Below are 19,083 nucleotides of genomic sequence, written 5' to 3'. Positions count from 1 at the left end.
GCAGCAAAGCTAGGGCTGTTGAAAACGTCAGGAAGATTGGTCTGTGCACATTACCCTGGGAGCCAGCCACAGACCTCCGACAGCAGATTTCAGAGCTCAGACCACCCAGCTGGATGCGCACATCTGATTTGCCTAATGAAGAGCAGATGGGGAAGGAGCTGGAGAGTTGCTCCATGGCCTTCAGCATTTCCTTGGCAAAGCCCTGTGGCTCTTTGGCTGCCTTCACAGAGCACCTGGCAAGAGTGCAGGGATGAGAGCATACTGCTGGAAAGGAGCTGGGTTTGCACGGACATCGGTGTGTGTCAGTGTGCTTGTCGAGGGCTCACCAACACACTGGGTTTGGAGAAGCTGCAGCTGATTTTAGTGACACTGCAATGACAGCAATGCAACCCCTGCCCCCAGTCAGTTATTTTTAAGTCACAACCTTGAGAGCTAATCCTGAGGGGTTCTGGAGGGGTGAGACATTTGAGTATCAGGTATCCTGCAGAGAGTAAAGCCCCATGAGGTGCTTTGGAGGGGCTTTTTGGAGGTGATTCATCTCATCTAACAGTTCCTCAACTGACCAGCCCAGGATTTCTCTAAAGTTGATGGGGAGAAACAGGCATTTCTGGGCCATGCATACCCTGGACCCCTTGAGATGCCAGTCTGGGATGAGGTGAGCTGTGCTGCAGTTGTAGTGTGAAGAATCTGGTCTAGCTTTGGAGCTAGCCTTGCTCTGAGCAGGCAGTTAGACTGAAGACCTCCATGGGTTCCTTTTCTATACCTTATCTGATCCTATCTGTGTGCCCCACAGGAGTTCAGACATCTACCCAGATGGAGGTGCCACCAGTGTAGGTGACTCTGTCAGACTTGGTTGCCCTGGGCTCCCTGTAGAGCCAGTGGAGGGGCTCACTGTCTACCAGATGTCCACAAGAGAAGACAAATTGCTCCTTGGAGTGCCTTCCTCTCCCTGGCAGCAGAGGAAACCCAAGATGACTAGCTCCTGTGGAAACTCCTAGCCTCAAGGCATATATAATTGCCCAGGGTAATCCTATCCTAGCCTTGTAGTCTGAGTTAATCCTCTACAGCTCCTTGGGAGTCAGAGAAGAAATCCTTCCCCTGGGTTGGGAGAAATGGAAACATCTCTGGGGAGCATCCTTGCCTCCCACCAACACCTGGGGGTGAGCTCAGGCTGGCTTCTTGCCTTTGGAAATATTGCCAAGGGAGACGTGTCCATTTACAGGCATCATCCCCTTATGATCCCAGGGGATGGTCCTGCAGTTGAGTGCATGCAGCAGGCTCTGGGGCATCAAAGAGCTTCGAGAAAGCCAGTGCAGTGTCGGGGGAAGTGAGGCTGAGTACCTTAGAGCATCTTTCTTTCCTTATTCCCATCTCCTTGGTCTACTGGTAGCTCAGATGCCACAACGAAACCATGGCCACTGAGCATTCCAGAACAAAATTCCTTAATCAGGGGCTGAGACTGTGAATGGTGGTCATGAGACAAAATGCATCTGTCCAGCTGGGTGGTGGCAGAGCTGAAGCCTTACATGGCTGGTACACAGCTGCGGGCAGCGTGGGGAACATAGGGGCGGGTTGGGTTTGGCGATGCCTGGCGACAGGAGGGCTGGCAGGGCTTGCTTCGGAGGCTAGTCCATGGAGCAGCTTAACTCTGTCTTTTTGGATTAGTTTTGGAGTGTGTCACCAGCTGAGCTTCTGCAGGCCACCAACTGGAAACGTGATGAGAGTCAAACAGCCTGGACCATCATTGGCCAATGTCTGAGCCCATGTCTCAGCCCTGGCTAGTTACTAGCATGAACCTTTGGTGGCATTTTTCATAACATTCTTAACGGATGCCTTACGAAAGGCCAGGACATTGCATCCTCTTACATCCTAACCCAGCGTAGGAGGTTTACAGGCATCCACCAGCATCCACCTGAGGCATCCTAAAACCCAGAGCTGGGCTCATAGCCTCACTAAAGACATTGCGGGTGTGCTGAGTAACCATCCCTGGAGGGCTAACAGTTCGGATCGTACCCCAGGTGAATGGCTGATTGCCCCCCTCGGGGACAGGCCAGGAACATCTTTCTAAAATAAAGCTCTCTGGGCTGTTTCCAAATACTCCCAGAGCCAACCCAAATGACTCAAGGGTGACACTGGGAGGCTTTTCAATCTCTGCTCCTCAGGCTTTCACCTCCACCTAGATGGACAAAGGATTATCGGTCTTTCCTGGCTGTCTTTCCAAAGGGAAGAAGAAAGGGAAGTGAATGTCAGGGAAAAGGGAGGTAGAATAGTCTACACTCAAGCTATGGGGCATGAAGAGCAGATGGTGCTGGACATCTGATTTTCTACTTGCCTCTCCCAGAGGTGGAGGAAAGTCCTAGTCCATTTAGGGGAGGATAAATCATTCTTAGAGTCTCCTCTGTGTCTGGAGCATCTTCTACTGGCTACTCAGTGATGCAAACTGCCACTCTCATAGTTTTGCAGCCCCAAACATCCCTATAGCAGTCTGCAGACTTAAACAACTGCGAGCAGCAGGAGGGAAGAAAGATCTTCTTGAGGCTATAAATCTAGGCACCCTTAGGTGTGACCCTCTTCTTAGACCTACTCACCCCAAGTTTGACTAAGTCCTGTTCAGGCCCTGAGAGGAAAACAGTGCTCTTTGCACTGGGCTATCAAGTATGAACCAGGATAGGCCAGGGCGCTTCTGGCCAATGGTTCAGAAGGAAGCAAAGGGGATGAAGTGACCAGGAGAAAAGAAAGTTAAACAAATATTGAGTCTTCATGTCGTGGGCAGGGACAGAGCTGAGAGCAGCGGGTGGGAGGCTGGATGAAAAGCAGACAGATGATGCCTGGGCCCCTTTTTTGGCCTTAAAACCCACGGCTACAGGGAGGGAGGCTGATTCTCATCCCATGCTGTTGCTCAGCTTTGGCACGCAAGGAGAACTTCAAAGCGAATATAAACATCTCCATCCCCCGGAAAGTCCCTCTCAGCCAGGCTGGAGAGCGTGGATGAAAACCAGGGCCCTGACTGCAATGGCATGGCCTGGAGCAAAAGAAAGGGAAGAGCCGTGTGGCCACAGGGTGTGCTGGCTAGGTTGGCTGTCCCACCGCAGACACAGCAACCCAGCACCGCAGTGTCCTCTTAGGGGCACCCTGATGCTCCCAGTGTTAGCTGGGGTCTAGATGCTCAATCCCTTAGCTTGGCCCTGGTGTGTTGGACCCCATGGCCAGCTAGTTCAGCTCACCAAACTGGCAGTAAACTGGCCGTTGTTGATATGGCATGTTTTTCTCCCAGTTTAGGGATCTGAACTTTGGTGGCCCCCAATACCACTTAACAATGCTGCATCTTCTGGCAGCTCAGAGGTGTTTGGGGCCTCCTAGACAGACACAGGTGACCAAACTTCTCCAGTGCATGAGTTTGTGGTGCTCAGGTTTGGTTACGTCTCAAGGCAAGGAGGAAAGGGTACAATTTGCTTTTGAATGGACAGAAATTACTATTTGCACATTAATGAATGAAAAGCCAGGGCTCTACACTCTGTCTTTCACCCAGTATGGGGTGTTCAGGCCCATTCTGTCCACTGGGAAAGGCTTGGGCATCAGCACTGGGTTTCAGGCTCCACCAGGGTAAGCGTCAAGCCTGAAATGGCCCACCGTGGCTGAGCAATGCCTGGAGCGTGCTGGTCCTGTGGTGTCACCAGTGGGAAGGTGACAAGTGTCTACGGCATCAGTAGTGTAGTGATCACTGCAAACGCTGGTTGGGGCTGGGGTGGGAGAAGGGGTGGGCTCAGCCCTGCTTTCCTACTCCTCTGACAGCCCTTGGTGGGGTGCAACCTCCTCTCACCCTGGCAGCTGCCCCAACCCCCTGCTCCAGCTTCTGCTCTGCCATGTCCCCCTTTTGCCGGCAGAGGACTCTGCTGCAGCAGGATTTACCCTATTAAGGAAAAACAACTTCTGCAAGGCAGATCAGTCCAGGACGTTGGCCTGGAAGGCAGAGAGCAGGAAATCCTCCATCGGATCTGAGCTGGGCGCCTGCTGAAGAGTCCTGTGCCAAGGTGCAGGGTTGCATCTCTGCATGCTGATACCCCACTGGAACATCCTGGGGACAGGGAATACAAAGACAGGGCAGGTACGGAGATGTCTGGATCCAGGGTCAGGCTCTGGTAGCATCACTTAAGCTGATGGTGGGCCAGGGGCAGGCAATGCCACCACTCTGAAGGAAGAGAAAATGCCCCTGACAGAGCTGGCTGAGTTTTCTGGGCTGATTCAGAAGATATCTTGGGATTTGGATGGTGAGCTGAGCCTGGACACAGCAGCCCGAAATCCTGATCTCCATGGTTATATTCCTCTTTTTAGTGGGCTCGCTCAGCAAATGCACATTTCTTCCTGGACTTATTCAGCTCTGGGTTCAACCTGCATCCTCAGAAACAGCTGAGATGGAAATAACAGGATGTTTGTTCTCTCCTGGTACCAGTAGGATGGTCTTTCCTACTGCGTCGATGAACTGCCTGAGAAAAGGAGTAAACTGGAGCAATTGGGAACTCAGAGGTTGCTGCAATGACTCCAGCCTCCTGGGGCAGATCTGCAGCACAGGAAAGGGCAGGAGCCTTTCTCTGGAGCCTGAGCAATTTATTCCAGCTCCTTTGGTGCTGTGTCCAGCGTCGGGTGGTACATGGCGTACAAAAGGCCTGCTGATCTTGCTCCTGGAGTTCGGGCCAAACACAACAGAGGGAGAGGGAGACAGACTGTGGCGAAGCTGCGCTCTTGGCAGATGTTTCGCAATCCCGTTTGCTCCGCCTGGAGATGCCTCGGGTGCCGTCACCACCGGGAAGGAGGTGCCCTCTCCTTCCTCCAGACCCCGTGATCGGCAAAATAAATAGGCTGGGTGTTCCACCTGGGTTTCAGGACCGCGAGGGTCCCTCATCCTTTTCTCCACGATGGGATCCTAGTGAGGATCCACCACCGAGCAGATCTTCCTCCTGCAGGATGCGTGCGAAGAGCTGTGCTGGAAATCGTCTCAATTCTCCCTCTTTCATTTCCAAACCTTCTCCCCCGGCCGTGAAGGAGCCAGTGCCAGGATTTCAATCCAAAAGCAAAGAGCCTGATTTCCCCCCTCCCCCCCCCCCGCTAAATTTCTAAGGGTTTGGCCCCGGTGCAGCGTGCCATTTTTTCTGAATTTGCAGCAAACCAAGGCGTCAGCTCCGGGGCCGCGAGACCCGCGGGGCCGCGATTGCGCAGCCTGCGCTGGAGAGCGAGACACGGGCTGGCGGCAGGGACCGCAACGCTGGGAAAGTCATTTTGGTCCCCACCATGGAGGGAGACGCACGCATCTGCCAGGGAGGGCTGAGCCACTCAGGACTCCTCGTGGGAAGCTGGACATGTGAGTCCTGTTTCTGGAGACACCCAACCTTTACAGGCTCCATTTGAGGAACGAATGCTCATGCCGAGGTGCCCGGGGCCATCTGACGAGGGCCACCACGGGAAGACTCAGGCTGTAATATTCCCTGCATTTGAGATTCCACTTTTAGAGGCTTTTTGCTGCAGAGGATTCACCTGTGTTTGTCCCTGAGCCAAAAAAACTCCTTTCTTTTTTTTTTTTTAAATATGCCTCCATCATTTTAAAAATATTTTACATGAATTTCAAGAGCTGACAGATATTTTAATGTGACAACGCTCTGACATCTCACTTCATCTTGATTGCAAAGGAGGCATGGGGACCGAGGCGAGGGGGGGGAAAAGAAAAAAAGAAACACTGAAAAAATGCTCCTTATGGTCTTTGGTACACCGCGAAAGCACGAGATGCCAAAGACGGTTCGATCCTGAAATGAAAAATGGGGCTGTGAAAATGAAAAGTCTCACGTTTCGGGAGAGCACTATTGAACAAGGACAGAAAAAGCCTGCAGAGCAGAGGCAGAACCTCGGCGGCGCGGCCGAGGAGCCGCTCTCCCGCGGGCAGGAGCCTCCAGCAGCCGAGCTGAGAGCTTGCAGCTCATCTCACCGATGCCACCACCCAACCCGCTGCTTTCAGCTTGCTGGGAGACTTCGGCAATTAGCTCTTCCTCTGAGATCCAGCACCGGATTGCCCTGACTGTGGTTAGCCAGTTTAGAAAGAATATTTAAACTGGACATTTTGGGCTTTCCTGGGCGTTTATTTGCTAAGGAGTCTGCAAATATTGGCGTTCAGCTTGTGAAGGCCTTAAAATAAACCGGTCGCAAAGCCGGGTGATTGGCGTGGGTTATTTCAAACACTTGCCGGGTTGTTTTTTCAAAGCAAATGATACGTCGCTCGATCCATTTTTGGGAACTCCTGGAATAATATTATTAGCCTGCGGGATACGGGAATCTCTGCCGTTTAAGTGAACCCGATGCCGGGCTCCCGGACGGCACCCTGGGGCCAACGCTGGGTGAAACGAAGGCGTTGTGCCTCGCCAAGCCACCGCAGGCTGGAGCATCAGGGAACTGGGTGACGTCCCCGGAGCGTGTGTGTGTGTGTGTGTGTGTGTGTGTGTGTGTGTGTGTGGGAGGATTCTCTGGTGTCTAACGTAAAGGTTGAGCTATCAGGTGAGGACTCCTTTGGCTCTCTCCCTGCTTTGGCGACGAGCTCTTTTCTGTGAGCCTTGTAGGAGCTCAACAGTGTGGAGACACCAGTTCGCTGTTGAATTGGTCACGGGTTCAGAAACTACTCGGCAGGGCAGATGGGGCAATTTCGAAGACTCACTCCATTGAAAATCAGGCCCCAAAAGAGGAAAACTGAAAGAAAAATGTACCCAGGACCCAGCACTTGAAGAGAAGTGGACATATCAAGTGACTCACAGTAACAGCACGGCCAGCTGCCTGCCTCCACTGGTTTAAGGATCTGCTTCCTCGAAAGGCATGAACGGGGAAGAAAAAATCCTGTACATGGACACTGAGGGCTAGCAAAAAATCAGAGAGAGCCGTGCAGTCTTCCAGTCCATGCGGCAGATGTGCTTGGGTGGCAGGAAACTGTTAGCGCTGTGCACTTTCCCTTGCTGCTCCCAGTGCTCAGAGCTATTTAGGAAGAGTGGTTTCTTGGTTTTCTCTTTCTCTGAAGTGCCACCACGACCTCCTCATTCCCCCTTGGTGGATATTATTCTTGCTAAATTCACATTCTTGGGTTTGAGTGACTCACACAAGTCGGCGCTCGGCTGAGTGACACAGAGCGGCTATTGCCTGCGGACGAGAGGGAAGGAATTCGAGCTGCTCTGCTTATTACAAGGAAGATTTCAAGGTGATTCAATCACAGCTTATAATAAATTCATAAGTGAAATGACGGCGTCCTCAGAGACTCATTACCTTGGCAGAGAAAGGCATAGCAGAAGCCAAGGCTAGGAGCAGACGACAGATAAATTACAATAGAAAATAGTATTTTTTTTTTCACTGTGGTTAGATGCTGGAAACCTCCCCCTCTTGGTTTCTTTCGATCAGGGTGAGAAGCCTTTGAGAACAAGTCATTTCACTCCAGCACGAGTTGTGGGTGGTCCCAGCCACCAGGTGAAGCAGAAAGACTGTGGTACTGGGGATTACTCAAATTAATCTAGCAACCTTGTCTGGTCTTCAACAAGAGAAGCCTAGGAAAGCCCCCCTCCCCCAAGCACGGGGAGATGGGTCACATAGCCAGAAGAAGACCAGAGACTGAATTGATCACATTACCAGTGGTGGCATCAACCCCCTGTGAGTGTTGTGGGTGAGTGGAGATCCAGATCCAAATTCAGGAGATATTAGGCGGAGGCCGAGTTCTGCCGAGGAAGTTTTGCCCCGCAGGTGGACTCCAGGAGACATTGCCTCACTTGGTGCCAGAGCATCTTCTAGCCTGCTTGAACCTTTGTTGAGCCATCTAAGATCAAATCAGAGTTTTTCGGGTCACCTTGTTAAAAACACTTGGCCGCGCTGTGCAGGTCTGGTGTGCAGTGACTGCAAGGAGCTCTAGGAAGCTGCTGGGGACAGATCAGACAGAGGGAGGCCTGAAACCTGCTCAATGGCTTTAGAGATCCACTTTCAGCTGCAGGACAAGAGCCATCAGGGGGAATGCTGGGGTTGCCTTTGAGCTGCCTCCACACCAAAGCCTCATCCACTACGGTTGGCTGGCTCTTTTGGATCGCCTATCCTCCTGCCTTCAAAAGGCAACGACTTGGGAAGAGCATGGGCACTACTAGACATTTCTGGAAAGAGGGAGATGGTGGCAAGAAAAACTGAAGTCAGCTCAGAGATGAAGCCCTCCTCACTGAGCTGCTGGGTTTTGGGTCGTTCCAGCAGCCCCCTCCACCTGAGCAGGTCACCCAGCTCCTGGGAGACGTTCAGTAACCCCACTCCTATGTCTGCTACCCTCTTCCCTGCACACACCAGAGGAGACAGCAGAAGAGTGCTAGTAGTTGAAATAAATTTATTTCCTATAAGAAATCTGAGATCATGTTACAAAAATAAAAAATGTACAGTTATTGTCACAAAAACCCACATTTTTAGTATAAGTTAGTGCTTTTACAAACAGTAAGAACAAAAAAAAAATTTCCAGCTGGTACCTCTCCAATTACTCTGAACCCAAATAGTGCCACTAGCATGTGCAGAGCCAGAAGCACAGAGGGACCCACATCGGATGGTGAATGAGGTGAATCACCCTACAAATGTTCTGTTTCTCTTCACGAATGGTGCTCAGGGTTGAGCGCAGATGGAGACAATTCCCCCACTGCCTCCTGCGGCTGCTATAATGTTTGTCAGGTCAGGAGTCCTCCAAGTGACCATGGCTCCACTGAGTGGGACCACAAGAACCTCCCAGTTATCTCTGTGGGGTCCTAGTCACCCCGGCTATACTTGGCTGGCTACGTGGCGCCATGTCGTTATCTCCAGCAAGCCATAAACACATGCTTAGAAGAAGGAGGAATGGGAGAAACTCTTTTTAGGTCTGAGCAATTGGTTTTAAACCAGGATCAAATGTATCTAATGTCTAACCCTAAAATAGAGTCGCGGCTGCTCTTACAAGATACGACTAGTCCAGCTTTGCAGGACGAACAATTTTCATTTTTGGGTGAGTAAACAGCATCCTTGCGGCAAGACTGGGCAAGGAAACCACGTGCCTGGGCTCTCTACTCTCAAACCCTGCAATTACAGGGAGAAAGACCGAGTGGGTCATCTAGTGAATTGTTTTGTGGATATTTTCACTACCCCAGTTTGAATTGTCCTGACTGACTGCAGGATGCAAGGCCAAAGTCAGTCACGACTGGCATGACGCATGTCAACTCAGTGGCTAAAAAGCTGATCAGAGAAGACCTGAACAAAAGCATCCAAGATGGTGATGTCCATTCCAACTGCAACTGGCTAGATTCTGCTGGTTTTGCACATGCTGAAGAATACTTGACTCCTGTTGGCCACACGAAGCCATAGGTGGAGGTCAGCCTGCACCCATCCTCCTTGAGAAGGGACATGGTGCTTGAGGAGCTGTGCTAGGTCCAGCTCTTCTCCCCCACCTCTGCTGCCCACCTTTCCTTAGCTTGGGGTTTCCTGTCCTTCTTGATCTGCAGATCCTGAAAAATCTTCCAAGTGGACGAGAGGAGCATCTCCATGCGAGGGAGACGTGAGCCTTATGCATGATGTCTGCCTCTCCTTTTACAGACCCTCAGGATCAGCGCAGGGCAAGACAGCCAGCCCAGCACAGGCTGGAGGAGAAGGGGGTTAGGACTAGACGCAGGAGCAGGGTCATTTTCCTGCTTAAATATGCTTCAGTGGGAGTTAAACCCACACAGAGGCTTAGCCCTGGCTAGCAGACACGGTGCTCCCTAAGCACTACGTTTAATATTACGGCTCCTAAAGTCAGCATTCAGCACTGCCAAATTTCCAAGGGAAGGTTCATGCTGTCAGTGAGGGCTATGCTGAGTGCTGGGATTATGGGGAGACCGGACAGCAGGGTCTGCGCAGGATTTCAGCAGCTCTTTGGGTCATGGCAAGCTGTTAAGGGCTATCGTCTCTGAGCAGCAACGAGCTCATGGCAGCCCACAGTTGAGGGTGTGACACCGGTCTATGGTTCTTCGCTGGAAACACAAGTCATTAATAAGAGGGCTAAAAACAAGGCATAAAGAGCTCAACCCCCCTTCAGTTTTAATGGGTTGGAGATGATTATTAAAGGCAGCAGCTGAGACAGTGTTACGGATTGCTGAAAGCCTTTCAAAGGTGGATGTTGTCGGGTGGCAAAGCATTAGCAGTTCTCTGGTGAGTAGAACATTAACGCCACTTGCGTATCTTCATGGAGGAGGCTACAGAGGACCTACTTGCTAATGCCAGCAAGCCCCCGAGTGGTGGAGGGTATCAACCCACCAGTAACTCTCCAAGGAGCAAAGCAGCCCTTGGACAAGACCTCAAAATCCCTTCCTGGCTAGTCCAGCAGAGGCATGGGCAGTAGCTGGGGGAACATTTCTTAAGGGCTGTCAAAGTTGTGAGAGTCCCTTCCCTGCTTCCTGGGTGGTATTTGCACTTGATATTTTTATCGACCTGTTTATTAAAACCACAGCTGACACTCCTCATCGATCGAAAGCCTTTCTTCCCTTGCCAAGACACACAAAACTTCGGATAAACACTTGCTAACAATGTGCCAGGGAATCTGGAGAAAGGCAAATGTATTTTCTTCAGTTTTTGGAGGCCTTTTGCTTGAAAAGTTTCTGGTTTAGAAAATAATCTTAAATATTCAGGGCATGATTTTCTAGCACATTTTGCCACCATCATAGAGGTCTCCAACACTCACCATTGGGGAGATGCCATTCGGTGTTGAGCAGATGAGCAGGTTTGGCAGAAGAGACACAGATACGGAGTTTCTCGGTATAACCACAACCATGTCTTCCTTTAAATTGTTCAAAATGGCAGCTTGCATAGGAGTGCATTTAACAGGGATCATGCTGAAGTGGGTGCAAGTCAGGGCACTGCAAACCACCACAGGCCTCGGGAGACCCAAGGATCACCAATTCCGTTCACACACAGGACAAACCCTTCCACTGGCGAAAGGGTACTCACCGCAACGCGATGGAGAAGACCTAGGACTTTCCATCCTTGGATATCATGTCTGTGTCGTTGCTGGTTTTCAACTGAGCAGTGGGCGTGACTCCCAAGGCCATTTCATTTTGGGGTTTCCCTGGCATTTTGTTGCCTGCAAATTTCATAAATCTTTGTCCTGCTAAGAAATATAAAATGGGATCCAAGCAACTGTTGGTGCTAGCTAAGGGTCTGGTCACCTTATAGGCTAAATTGATAGCATTGAGAGTCTGACAACTTAAGTCCCAGCTCCGGAAGGAGTAGTACAAGGTACGAGTGATGTGGAACGGAAGAAAGCAAACAATGAAGACCACAAGCACTATGATTATCATCTTAACTGACTTCCTTTTGGACTGAGACATCCGGGAGGTACCCCGTGTGGGCTGTAGCAGCCTCCGAGCCATTAGGCAATAGCACACGATGATGGTGAGAAAAGGGATGCAGAAAAGAAGCACCAGCATCACTGAACTGTAAATGACAAACTGGCCAAAGAGGTCCTTCCTGGATGTGTCGTGGCAGGTGACACTGTCGCGCTTCATGCTGGTAGTGACGAAGAAGAGCACGGGTGACTGGCACACCACAGTGACCACCCACACGATGACTGACACTCTCCGGGCATAGCGAACGTGGCCCCACTGCAGTGATTTCAGCGGGAAGCAGATGCCCAGGAATCGATGGACGCTGATACAGAGGAGGAAAAGGATGCTGCAGTAGAGGTTGGTGTAAAACAGGAAGCGGACTATCTTACACAAGCCCACACTGAACGGCCAGTTGTCCCCCATGGCATAGTAGTACACCAGGAGGGGCAGGGAGACCACGTAGAGTGTGTCAGACACAGCCAGGTTGAACATGTATGTGGTGGAGGCATTCCATGTCTTGATCCTGAAGATGAAGACATAGAGGGCCAGAAGATTGAGGAACAGCCCCACCACGCACACGATGCCGTAGGAGACAGGCAGCAGGATGTACTTGAAGTCTTCATCAAATACACACTTGTACGTGTTGTCTCCTGTGCTGCTTGTCACCAAGGAGGTGTTGACGATTCTGGTCCAGGCCTGAGGAGTTGTTAAGTTCGCCATTACCCTGGGGGAAAAGGAAAGAGGCAGTTAGGACACAGAGGTGAGGATTCCCCGGAAGAGGTGGATTAGATGAGAAAACCACACTGCCGCAGGGATGTGGTACTTTCCAGAGCCCAACATTTTCATCATTACTATGATATTTGCACACCTCCTCTCTCCTCTTGTCAATGTTGCCATCAGCACCTAGGTGTGTCTATTCGAGAGCCACCTGTAAGCACGGCTCACTGTGTGGCAGGCAATGCCATTGCAACACACGTGACAATGACCTGACCGGTGGCAGTGCACACCTCACGCCAGGACATCGTGTCGCCATCGAGATCAGGGCCTCATCGTGTTGGTGTCAACACAAGCAAGGCAGCCCCTCACGTGTAGGACTTACGGTCTATCAGATAAAGGGAGTTTTATTTTTCCACATTTTACATCTGCAGCACAGAGAAGGAACCAAACTGGTCTAAAGTCACCAAGAAATCTAGGCCATACCTGAATGTTAAACTCAGACCTTCTGCAGCCTAGTTCAGTGCCCCAAACCACCTTTCCTGGCAGGACCAAATCTGGTCTCCTGAGTTACAGAACGGGAAGTACACTCTGTTCTGTGGTCAACCATCCATGAGAAAAGACACAGTTGGGCACTGTGAAACGTGCATCCTACAAAACCACAGGCAGAGAGGGAAGAAAAGGGAACTTGTTCAGCAAGCAGTCTCGTGACTGGCAGGGCAGTGATTTCATAGGTCCTCCACGTCCTCCTGGCAGAACAAACATCACCACAGCATCTGGAGACCCCTATAATAAAGCCTTGCCAATGGAAGAGTGTCCTGCACCTTCACCCTTTAGTTGCCCTATCTTAATTTAGGAGGAAAGAGTTGGTTTGTTGCTGCTGCTGTTTTTTTTTAATACCAAGGGGCTCCAGAAGAGAAATTGCAGGGTTTTCTTGTGTTAAGAGGATGGTGACCATCTGGCTGGTCCTGCTCTCTGGCCTTGAGAACTGCCTTTCCAGCATTACCATCACCAGAAAGTCCATCTATGCTTGCACAAGACCAGTTCACACATGGGAATAACTGGCTAAGGCTGGAAAAATCAGCTACAAACAGTCACTGCAGACGTGCACAGTCTGGCATTGCCCTGTTTTAGGAGGAACAAGGGCCCTTTTGTATGCTGGAGACAGCCCACGATCAAACTGACACACGATCACTTAGCCAGTCCATCGGCCAGGCTGCAAAACAAAACGGTTTTGCCTCGTTTTTTGCAAAATGAGCTGGTTTGATCCCGGGCGATGGGCAGCGATTCCCTTGATGGCCCAGCACTGCTGCACCCCATCACAATCTCAACACAGAAGTGGCTGCAGACACCCGCCGACACAAGGCTTCGTCTTGCAGCCCAGCGGTTTTCCCTGAGCTGAACCAAGTGAAACTCATTAAAATCCTGCCCACTAACGCTGGGTAAAAGGGGAACCTAAACACCAGGCGAGAAGCAGAACCCAACCATCCTCCACACCGTAGTCCTCTAGTTAAGCCCGGAGGACGGAGCAGCCCCAGGGCCTGCTGCTGGGAGAGGTAATCCAGTCCGTCTTGCTGGCCAGCTGCCCAAACCGGACTGAAATGACTATTGTCCCCATGTCTACAACTCACACGGCTAATGACAACTGTCCCTTTGAAAGCATCCCTTTTGAGAAAGTCCCGAAACAGTCTCCGCTTTCATCTCCCTGTGCACAAAGGCAGAGGCAGGAGGGGCACGGAGGCGGGCGGTGAGGCTGGCGCAGCTGGAGGGGAGCCGGCAGAAACAGGGTTACGGGCGGCTGAAGCCACTGCGGGAGCTCAGTAAGCAGGAGCGACCGTGGGATGAAGGATTTGGGTAAAAGTGCTCTCGTATGATTTTACTGAGCCTGGTACGTGCCCTGAGTGTCCAAATCCTTGCGTGGCTTTAGGTGACAGCGCACAGCTCTAACCTGGCACCACCAGGCTACATGAAACAAGACATCCTAGGCAAGAGGGAGGCAACGCTGTGCTTCTAGATGCCATCAGCCAGGACTATCTCTTCCTGAAGTGGAGCTCCACTGTGAAGAAAGTGACCTGACAAGTCCTATCAGACGGAGAAGGGGTGAAGTGATCCTCCCAACTCATCATCACACAGGATAATCCCAATTGCTTGCTCCCAGGGGTGGATTAGACAGAGCCAGCTGTTGCCTGGCCTCCGTGGACGTGGCACAGAAACGCTCCCCACTGATGTCTCCCTCCGTTTGCTCGTCCCACTTAATGCGTTTGGGAAGCAGACCACAAGCCTCATTGGCCGAGGCTCGCGCATCCCAGGAACGTGGAAAGAAACCGCACGCTCATGCCCTGTCTAATCTGCAACATCTGAAAAAATCCAAATATAACTTTGGAAACCACTCTGTTCTCAACACAAGGAACTGAGACGCATCCCACACCATCTCTGCCCAGCAGGTTCTGCTTTTTCTTGTGTCTGGTTCTTCTGCTTTCTTCTCACCCAGGCAAGTACTTCGCTTGACCATCTTCCACAAACACTTCTTCCCCTGCATACGGAGATGTCCAGTAATGCTCAGGGAAACACGAAAACACTTTTTTGCTGCTTATTTCCCTGACTTTTTCCTTCGCTCTGAGCTTTGCAGATCTGGAGCCAAAGACACAACGGTTCCCCACAAACCTGGCAATGGATGAAACAGTTAGAATAGGCCACCATGAAGAAGCAGGCCATCCAAGAGATGTTCAAAAAGGCCCAGGGAAGGTCTGCGGCGCTCCAGAAACCTCAGCCTCATATGCGAGAAGCCCCTGGCGCCCTCTGAGCCGAGCAGGGATATTGCTATCGCTGAAGCTGCTCTCTGGCGCTAGCACCACTGGGAGCAGGCAAGAATCCTCCGCTTGCCAGCCCAACCGTGGCTCTTCCCCTTTTCATCACAAGCCTGTGAAACAGCTGCAAGCCCCAAGCTCCTACATTCACCTCGGACTGAGTTATGGTATGTCCTTGCCTGAAGAGGGTCTTTCAGGGCAATTTTTAGAGAAACTGGTGCAGGGGAATGGCCAAAACCCCATGAAGCCGTCAAATGAGGGTCTGGGCCTGATGGCCACTCTGCCGTGACCAACTCCACTCTCGGCACTCATCTGGCTCCCTCCAGCTTGCAGCTGGGGGCTTGTGGCACGCTGTGATGGGGCTGCTTATTTTCTGAGCTGTTTTGGCTGGCATCAGTGGATCTGCCATGCTGAAACACAGCAGAACAGCAAAGCTCCCTTACCCTTTCTCCGGACACCCCATCCTTCAGCGTCCAGCCTGTTTCCATGAGTTATTTCCTCCTGGCAAGCTCCTGCACGCCAACTACAAATCACAACTCATTTGAAACCCACCTGTAAGACGACATGGGGACATTCGGGGGGACACAGGCTGTCCCGAGCCCTACGGAGCCCTTGATGCGGACGTGCCAAGGTCCACGTGGCCTTCTTTGAGAAAAAAGAACAAATGGGCTTTTCCGGTTGGCTTGACAGCGTAATTACGGAGACAAAACCCCCGCTCACAAGGCAGCCTTGTCCTTGCTGCGCTGTTCTTCTTCTTCGCTTTTTTGGAAATGCAAAAGAGTTTTTTTTTTTTTTTCTTATGAATTTTGCCCAGATGCCCAGGATTCCTGGGACAAAACCTGCTGTGTCTATCGGGGCTGCGGTTTGCCCTCGACCCCGTTACATCTGCGTTGAGCAAGCTGGAAAGGATGCGGCCAGCCAAGCCATGGGGAGATGCAAAAGCTGGCAGCCGCCCTTTCCTCTGCCGACCGGCGAGACGACAAGCGTGCCAGATTTTACAGCGATGCATCCAACCCCGGGTGGGACGACGGGGCAGGAAGGGCCAGCGGGGAGGGAGAACGCAAAGGGAGGCAGCGCTCTTTGCCCAAGGAAAATGAGCTGGAAAGATACTTCTGGGACTTCTAAAAGCAAATCCCTCCCGATGCTTCGGTGAGGACCAGTCGCATCTGCTTCCACTGCTACGTCTTTCCCACGGGTATTTTCTCTCGCACGAACGCAGGTGACTGCGCACAGCTTTTTAAGCACCTTCCGGTCACCCAGGCACAGCAAGCGCAGGGCAAGCTGCAGGTTGGCTCCTCCAGCTTGGATCGTGCGCCGAGTCCGGATGAACCCGGCTGCACTGGCCGGATCGGCTCGCTCCATCCCCCTCTTTGCAGTCGGGCTCCGGGCTGCCGGCTGGAAGAGCCCGTTTATCCCAAGAGCCTTGTTTCCTTTCCCAGAAAGCAGGAGAAAGCTCATCACCTAACAAGGGGGCAACGCAGAGGGCCGGCAAACGAGGGGACGTTGCAGCACCCCGTCCAGCTGCGCCAACCTGCAGGGAGCTCCGAGCACGGCGCGGGAGAGCAGGAGGGCGCGGGAGGCACCCGGCGGCCGCGGCCGGTCTGCGTTGCAATCCCAGACTCCACACGCCCACGTATATATTCCCCTTGGCACGCACATGTGCTGCCGGTCTCCCAAAATACTCCTGTAACGGTATCTGCACGGGGATATTTGGAGGAGTAAATGAGGGAAGGAGGGGGCTGCCGGCGGAGGAGGGCCTGCGCCAAGGTCATGGGTGCCCGAGGGACCGCAGCACCCAGGGCCAAGACAGGGCGACCGAGGGGAAACGGGGTTGTGCATCGGATCGCTGAGTAGCGGGGTTCAATCCTCTTTTTTTGCCCCTTCTCTCGGCGATCCTGCTGCCCTCCCAGCAGTCTCCAAGGGGGCTCTGCGCCGGGGAGTCCGGCAGCAGGGTCGAAATCACCGAAGCAAAACCAAATAGCGGCCGCGACTGAATTGTCGCCGGCCTTGGACATGGTTCAGCAGGAATCGTTAACGCGGCTGCGTTTGCCGGCAGGGCCGCGGAGCGGGGCCCTCCTCTGTAGGCACTTCGCCGAACGTGCAGGGGTTTCGCAGACTTTGCGGGCGTTTCATGGGATTTGCACGCATTTTGCGGAATTCGCAGGCTTTTTTGCAGGATTTGCAGGAATTTGGCAGGATTTGCAGGCGTTTCGCAGAATTTGCAGGTGTTTCACGGGCTCTGCAGGCGTTTCACCAAAATCCCCACTCCGCACCAGGAACCGCTGGAGACGCCGGGCAGCAGACGGCACGGCGCTCTCTCCTCCGGGAGCACGGTTATAATCCTCAGCAACCGCAAGAAAACTGCCGGCAACCTTCGACCCCACGAAACCCCGGCCAAACGAGCGGCGTCCTCGCCCCGGCCAGCACCCGCCGGCTCTGCAAAGCCCCGCTGCTCGTTTCCGCCTGCCGAGCGACCGCCGTGGCCCCGTGCCTCAGTTTCCCCTTGCGCCCCTCAACCAGAAGGTCAAAAAGCTGCGCCGGGTTACAGGAGCTTGGGGAAGCAGCGGCCAGGAACGGATTTGGCTCTAACGCGGCGAAACCACAACCCTTCCCTAACGTATCGGGAACGATGCAAACAGCTGGAATATTTCAAATTTGTTTTTGCGCTGAAAAGTGTTTTTTGGAGGCTTGGCTGAATAGGGGGCCATAACTTGACTCGAAGGGGCAGTCGCGGCGCCGAGGAGGGAGCGGGGACGCCGGAGCGCGGCCCGACGGCGGGACCGTCCCGTTCCTCCGCGCCGCTACAAGGCGGCCGAGGGCCGAGGGCGTCTTCGGGCGCCTGCGGGCGAGGAAGAGGAACTCGGAGGGCGCCGAAGGCATTTTGCAACAGCCCGATAAGAAAACCGGAGCAGAGGGAAGAAAGCAGATGCCGCGGTGCAACGGCCGCCCCGCGAACGCGCAGCTCCCCGGCGGCTCGCGGCCGACGAAACGATTCAGAGGGTTCGGAGACGGCGGCGGGGGGGGAAACAGGGGGTTGCGGCCAGCAAGGAGCAGCGAAAAAAAAATAAACGAAGGGAGCTGGTCCGGCCGGGGCCGGAGGTGCGTGCCGGAAATCGCGGACGAGCGGCCGGCTGAGTCCCCGCGCGGCCGGGCAGGCGGTTGCAAATTAGTGAGTAAGCGAGCGAGCGACGCGGGGGGAAAGGGGCGCAGCAGGGGGAGGCCGGGCCGAGGGTCGGGCGGCTCCGCGGCTCCGCGCTCGGTTCGTCGAAGCACCCCGACTGCCCCCGGCGCTTGCACCGGTTTTAGGGGTTTGGGGCAGTTTTCCCGTTTTTTCTTTCTTTTTTTTTTTTTTTCTTTTTTTGCATCGCTGCTCCAGCCGCGAGCGGCAGCGGCCGACTCCGGCTTCGCGCCTCTGCCCTGCGCGTGTGCACGCAGCTGCGTGTGCACACAGGCGTGCGCGTGCAACGCCCGGCTGCCGGCCAGGTGTTGCACGCTCCTTCCCTGCGGGCTGCTGCGCGGCATCCGCGCGTCGCACGCTCCTGCCCCGTTGCACGCTCGCGCTCACCCGTGCGTGTTGCACGCGCACGCACCGCCGTGCCCCAGCGCAGCCCGTCGGGACGGTGCTGCTGCCCCGCGCTCCGCTCACTGCTCACCGGGCCGGGCAGCGCTGTGCCGAGCCGAGCCGAGCCGAATGGGTCTGAGCCGAACGGATCCGAGCCGAGCGGAGCCGAGCCGAATGGGTCCGAGCCGAGCAGCGCCGAGCCAAGCCGAACCGAGTCGAATGGGTCCGTGCCGAATGGGTCCGAGCCGAACCGAGCCGAGCGGGTCCGAGCCGAGCGGGACGCCCCGCTCAGGCCATGCTCGGGCTCGGGCCCCTCGGCGGGCCGCGCCGGGCCGGGCCGGGCCGGGCCGAGCCGCGCCGGGTGCCGCTCGCTCGGCGGCCGCCGCTGCCTCGGCGCGTGTGAGCCGCGGGAGGCGGGTCGGGGCCGGGCCGGGCCGGGCCGGGGCCGGGCCTGCGGCCGCACCGCCCCCCCGGGGCACCGGGCCCCCCTGGGCGGCGCGGGGAGCTGCCCGGAGCCGGCGCCGAGGCAGCTCAACCCCCCCCACCACCACCACCGCGGGGTCGGGATGGGACCGGACCGCCCCCCACCCCGGGCCGGCATTGGGACCGGACCGTCCCTTCGGGGCTGGGAGCG

The 19,083-nt window shown here is 54.1% G+C and overlaps 1 protein-coding gene across 1 annotated transcript; it reads right to left on the bottom strand.

Moving 5' to 3' along the window:
* Positions 1-8,404: 8,404 nt before the first annotated feature.
* P2RY2 (purinergic receptor P2Y2) lies at positions 8,405-18,659 on the bottom strand. Its single transcript, XM_062578354.1, has 2 exons — positions 18,541-18,659; positions 8,405-12,090 (listed from the first exon to the last, which is right to left on the bottom strand). Exon 2 carries the CDS (start codon positions 12,084-12,086, stop codon positions 11,010-11,012), a length of 1,077 nt encoding a protein of 358 aa, XP_062434338.1. The 5' UTR covers positions 12,087-12,090; positions 18,541-18,659; the 3' UTR covers positions 8,405-11,009.
* Positions 18,660-19,083: the final 424 nt, after the last annotated feature.

This window comes from Rhea pennata, chromosome 1 (genome assembly GCF_028389875.1).
Source record: "Rhea pennata isolate bPtePen1 chromosome 1, bPtePen1.pri, whole genome shotgun sequence".
In the NCBI taxonomy this organism is placed as follows: domain Eukaryota; kingdom Metazoa; phylum Chordata; class Aves; order Rheiformes; family Rheidae; genus Rhea; species Rhea pennata.
This window is presented reverse-complemented; position numbering and strand designations above follow the sequence as displayed.